General features: G+C 37.9%; 2 protein-coding genes across 15 annotated transcripts in view; one reads left to right on the forward strand and one right to left on the reverse strand.

Annotated features, from left to right (window-relative positions):
• The first annotated feature begins 1,137 nt into the window (after positions 1-1,137).
• On the forward strand, positions 1,138-1,931 carry LOC128878069 (U6 snRNA-associated Sm-like protein LSm7). Its single transcript, XM_054125917.1, has 3 exons — positions 1,138-1,158; positions 1,326-1,509; positions 1,589-1,931. Exons 1-3 carry the CDS (start codon positions 1,153-1,155, stop codon positions 1,726-1,728), a joined length of 330 nt encoding a protein of 109 aa, XP_053981892.1. The 5' UTR covers positions 1,138-1,152; the 3' UTR covers positions 1,729-1,931.
• Positions 1,932-2,050: 119 nt separating this feature from the next.
• LOC128878061 (chitin deacetylase 1) overlaps positions 2,051-5,244 on the reverse strand; it is a 16,051-nt gene continuing 12,857 nt past the window's right edge. For all 14 annotated transcript variants that reach the window (XM_054125900.1, XM_054125896.1, XM_054125901.1 and 11 more), the window contains 6 exons: positions 4,790-4,972; positions 4,568-4,706; positions 3,618-3,739; positions 2,839-3,068; positions 2,418-2,588; positions 2,051-2,329 (listed from right to left, as the gene is read on the reverse strand). In XM_054125900.1, coding sequence (XP_053981875.1) covers positions 2,051-2,329; positions 2,418-2,588; positions 2,839-3,068; positions 3,618-3,739; positions 4,568-4,706; positions 4,790-4,972 — 1,124 coding nt within the window. The remainder of the gene's footprint in view (positions 2,330-2,417; positions 2,589-2,838; positions 3,069-3,617; positions 3,740-4,567; positions 4,707-4,789; positions 4,973-5,244) is intronic.

Raw genomic sequence — 5,244 nt, forward strand, 5'->3', positions numbered from 1 at the left:
AGAGAGAGAGAGAGAGAGAGAGAGAGAGAGAGAGAGAGAGAGAGAGATATGATTTCATGCGTCAACGTACAATATCAAATTCCGTCAAGCGGTAGAGAAGAAAGAATTCGTTTTAAACGAAGACTTATCGCAAGCACAACGATTACAGAGGGTCGTTATATAGGTAATTTTAATTCGAACGACGCGAAGGATCGACATGTATGGAGAAAACGATCAATACAGGCGCCGGGAAGAATCGATCAATTTTACGGTGTCATCGTGAGGATCCCCCCAGGGCGGCCCCATTCATAATCATAGGATTTAACGAACATTTGTTACAACTAATCACAGACTTTATTCTTTAAGACGTAACGAGAAACAGTCACTTTAAAACTGTACCACGTCATTCACGTACACACCATGTATTAACGTGTATTTTTTTATAAATCAGATAACAAATAAAAAGTCCAAGCTTTTACGAGATCGTTGCACCTGTTACCGTATATTCCCGTTGTTGCTATTTGACACGACGATCGTCGTTTATTAATAAAAATGTTGGAATTATCTTTATACTTTACTCACAATGTCTCCTCATTTCCGTGCCGTTTTCCGTTCGATTCGTCCAATGGCGATCGGTATTCTAACGTTGCTCTAACTTGGAGTGATCATCTAAAGCGCGGGAAAGAATCGAGAATCGATATTTCAAACCTCAGCGTAGCCTTTCCAGTGTTTCTCAAACTTTATCTTCCTATGAACAGCTTTAGTATTCGAGGAAACAATCTCGTTAGAAATTAGAACCGTAATTCTCTATTACGTTTAATGTAGAAGTTGCATTCATTTAAGTATGATAATATCACATTTATAATAAACATAATTTATAAACTAAGCGTAACAGGGAATTCCAGTTTACAGAATTATTTTCTGATAAATTATATTAAATAAAAACGTGATCAAAGCGCGGCGCCACGGAAATCGTAATCTTTCCTAATCCGCAAATTTTAAGAAAGCAATCGTCAAAATTATTAAATAAATAATTCTAGGTTAGGAGAGCCCTTTAATTTTTTAATTTGAGAAACACTGAATCTAACCTACAAAATAAATGCTGACTTAAAATGCGACCTTTTCGTATACAGATCCGATAATCTGATTTCTGATTTCCAAGAAAAATACACAATGTCCGTAAGTATAAGAAAAAAGAAATGCTTTCGATACTGAAAGCTTATCGATGACGAGTCGAGAAAGTAATTTGATTTGTACGTTTCTTTTTACAGGCGGGGAAACAGGTAAAGTTGTCTTACACCGTCAACATAACCTTCAAATACGTCAATGTCTTGTGTTTCTTGTAGCAACAAAACACCCACGGGGAATCTAAAGAAAGAAAGAAGAAGGAGAGCATTCTCGATTTGTCCAAATACTTGGAGAAAAATATTAGAGTGAAATTCGCTGGGGGACGAGAAGCTGCAGGAATTCTGAAAGGATACGATCCTCTTCTTAACTTGGTGCTGGATAATACTACAGAATATCTCAAAGGTAATTTCATGAGCTGTGTAAATTAATAGATTTAATAAAAGCATAGTGTAATTGCTTACTATATACTTTGTGTTGCTAGATCCTGATGATCCATACAAATTGAACCGAGATACTCGAATGCTCGGCTTAGTTGTATGCAGGGGCACCTCTGTAGTATTAATCTGTCCAGTAGATGGAATGGAATCTATTCAGAATCCTTTCATACAACAGGATGGTTAATCAAATTCGTTTTCTTTTCTCCAATTGTGATACTTCAGATTAAAGCAAAATATTTTATTTTGCAAGATATCTAATTCATCAAGTATAGCGAACGAAGAACGTTTTTGTAATGGGAATGGACATAATTTATTTTACACTATAAACTATGTAAACTTATATAGTAAATAAACGCGATTTTCTTATAAATATATAAGTACAAGTATTTTTTAAATAAATAATTTCAACCTCTTTTTGTGTATAAAATTGTTGTACTCACAACTCAATCTCGTAACATTTACGATATAATCATGGCATGGTATTCATTGGATACTATGTATGCTTTTCATTCCGATCCAAACTCGTTTCTCAGCCATGGATATTCTTTGGGACATTCGAAACATGTATTTAAATAACGATACGACTTGAGTACTCTGCTAGGTAATTTACAACTGCTAGGTAAATCGCAAGCAATTTCGTATGACTTAAATTGTCGCTTGTCACATCGCCAAGGCTCGAAACTCTCGATGGTGTCTAAGGACGTTGGCTTACGCATCCATTCGATGACTTGATAGCTCGTCACGAAATACACGTCATTCAAACGGAGTACGTCGTCCATAAATTTCTAAAGCATTCAAAGACAAGTGAATCCTATTTAACGATACGATAAAATATGATATTATTATACGATGGTACCCTAAAAAGTAACTTACAGTCAAGACGTAAAAGTACATTGGATTCTGAAACCAAGATGCGTGTAAATGTAGACCCAGTGGGGCACGATTGCTGAGGTAATGCCTTTTGAAGTTGAACATCAGAATGTTGTACACATCTTCGCCCGATAAATTCGGTGAACATGAATCCATCCTCGTGCAGACGTATTTCTAATAAACGATGTTCTATCATATTTATTTTACAAAATGAGTATTATATCATCGCGTCATTATAATTAATGAGAATAACATACTGAACATTATAATATAATATTATAATATGGTGTTCGATCGTTGTTTATACCTAATAGATCAAAGAGAAAAAATTCATGATGTCGTTACCACACCGCGACATGTCAGTGAGATATTTTCAGAAACGAATCGTAAACAAGACTTATTTCGTAACGCTTGGCCAACTTACATCTGCCAAAAGTTGATTTAGTGGAAGTTCCCAGAGATTTGGATACGAACGAGTTGGACAGAGTTGCTCAGGACCTATGCAATCGTGAGGAGGTTTGTAGTCTAACGTGTAGGGCCAAATAGGCGGATTAGAAAAGGGGACCAGCATGGAAGAATCGTAGACAAAGCCAAATTCCGACATCATCAGAAATTGCCTGTTCCAACCGACGCGTAAGAAGGGCGCCCTTAAACCTATCGAGCGAAAACATTATTAAGAATTATTTGATACTAAAACGCGATATAATAATTCCTTGAAAGATGTTCGTTTATCTAATAGTATTAATGGTTGAGTAATATGTATTGTTATATTTAAAAATAAAAAAATATATGTAGTGTCAACAAGCATAGTTCACAGTTGGATAAGTGTTCCAACCACAATTTTGGGTCCTCGATTTTCATTAAAACTTTATTAGAATACTATCGATAGGTTGGCGAGGTTTAACCGATGAAAATGAGTCCAAACACGACCTCATTCGGACTATTTTTAGTTATACTTGTTTGGCGCACGGTACTCGCGATACTGTCACTCGAACTATTTGAATTAGGCCGATCGAGATCGTGTTTGGACTCATTTTCATCAGGAAATCCTCGTCGATTCATTGGTAGTAAAAAGCCTTCATCTTGGTTGTAAAATATAGAAATTAAAATTTTCATTAGTGGATGACTCATTCTGTTCGTTGAACCTCGAATGAATACGAACATCTTTCGAGGTAATACCGAAGTAGAGAAAGTATCGTTCACCATTGATGTCTTTCAGCCTAACTCCAGCATATTTATTGATGATATTTGCCACACCAACCATCTCATCAAACCAGTCCTCGATAGTGGCATTTCGCGACCACCACTCCTCGGGCCCACGATGCCTATGCAATTTAACCAAATTGAATGGTTAATATTTACAAGCCATTTAACCTTTAAATAACCGCGGTCAGTCAACGAACTTTCATGGTGTCGTTAATGGCTCGTTGACCTGATTGAATTAGTACTTTCTATTTTACATATTACTAGATTATCTAACAATCTGAATGAGCGCAATAAGAGTGAGTCAGATTTATTTATAAGGGTACCAAACCGTATAAATCGACTATAACACATAATCTACCGGTCTAACATTTATTCCTTCTTTAGATTCATTTAATCTTTGTATTTGCATTTGCCTAGATACTTCTCATCATTTTCTGGAATCCTCATTAGGTATGCCTAATCCCTACCTCTATAACTCGGTTACCTCGGGATCGCTAAACCCGTACTGTGGCTACGAGGACAACGTGCAACACATTTTCCTCATCGTTAACTTCATTTTATCAAGATTTATTGAAAACGCAATAAGTTAATTCATCCCCTCAGGGGCTGTAGCGGTGTTTGTAGCTACATACAGTACGGGCTTAGCACCCCGAGGTACCCGAGCTAGAGGGGGGTCAGCGGGCCCCAACAGAATGTGTTGAACAGATGTGTGAAGGATTGTCGATGCGAATTGTAAATGTAAATGTAATGTAAATATAATTTTACAGGAAAAGTGTAAACGGTCCATTAGGACCACGCTATAAATAAAGAAAAAGAAAGACAGTTAATTCAACTCCTAGTCTTCTAAAAATATTAATTTATGGTGGGAGTCCGTGGGAAGCTCAAGCTTGAGAAACACTGTTCCCAAGGGTCAACGCTGTTTGTTTTGAAGCGTGAAGAATTCTTACGTGACAGAGTGCGCGGCGATCTCGTGTCCAACGTTCCACAAATACTGCACGTCTCTGTAATTGGTGTACTGATGACTGACGTAGAAAGTCCCGCGGACGGGGCACCCATTCGGGTTCTTCCTGTCGTTGGAAAATATTTCTGTAAGCAAAATCAGAAATCGAGATCAGCCTGTACGACTTTCTCCCGATGCGCTTATTTGGTAAAACAGCGTCGACATTTACTGGCGTAAAGCTCGAAGTTCTCAGCGTTCACGGCGTCGTCGAAAGTGATCGTTATCATCTGAGGGATCGTCGATACCGTCAAGTTACCAGGAATCTTCGTTCCGTCCTCGGAGCACCAGCAATTTGGCAACTGGCATTCCTTTGGATTGCAGGGTAACGCGCCGTTCGGATCGTTTCGAACGTCTGCAAATTGATCGTTGGTACAGTAGAGCCCCGATGATCGCAGGGTAGAGATCCAGCGATTTGTTGTAAGAATTGGGTGAAAGTGTGATCAAGTAAACAAGTACAAGTACAGTAGAACTTATACGAACAGGTCTGGGGACAAGGGAGTTTCTAGAGCTGAATTGTTCATGTAATAGAGGTCCACTAGCTATACTCTTCGTGAGACCTTCACCATGGACCTCCAAACTCGACCATGGTTTAGAATTCAGATAATAGAATCTAAGTAGGTTTCT

Source organism: Hylaeus volcanicus, chromosome 6 (assembly GCF_026283585.1).
Source record: "Hylaeus volcanicus isolate JK05 chromosome 6, UHH_iyHylVolc1.0_haploid, whole genome shotgun sequence".
NCBI classification, from domain to species: Eukaryota; Metazoa; Arthropoda; class Insecta; order Hymenoptera; family Colletidae; genus Hylaeus; species Hylaeus volcanicus.

Coding starts and splice junctions, on each gene's coding strand:
- LOC128878069 (XM_054125917.1), top strand. Junction 1,510..1,588: donor TACTACAGAATATCTCAAAG/GTAATTTCATGA, acceptor TTGTGTTGCTAG/ATCCTGATGATCCATACAAA.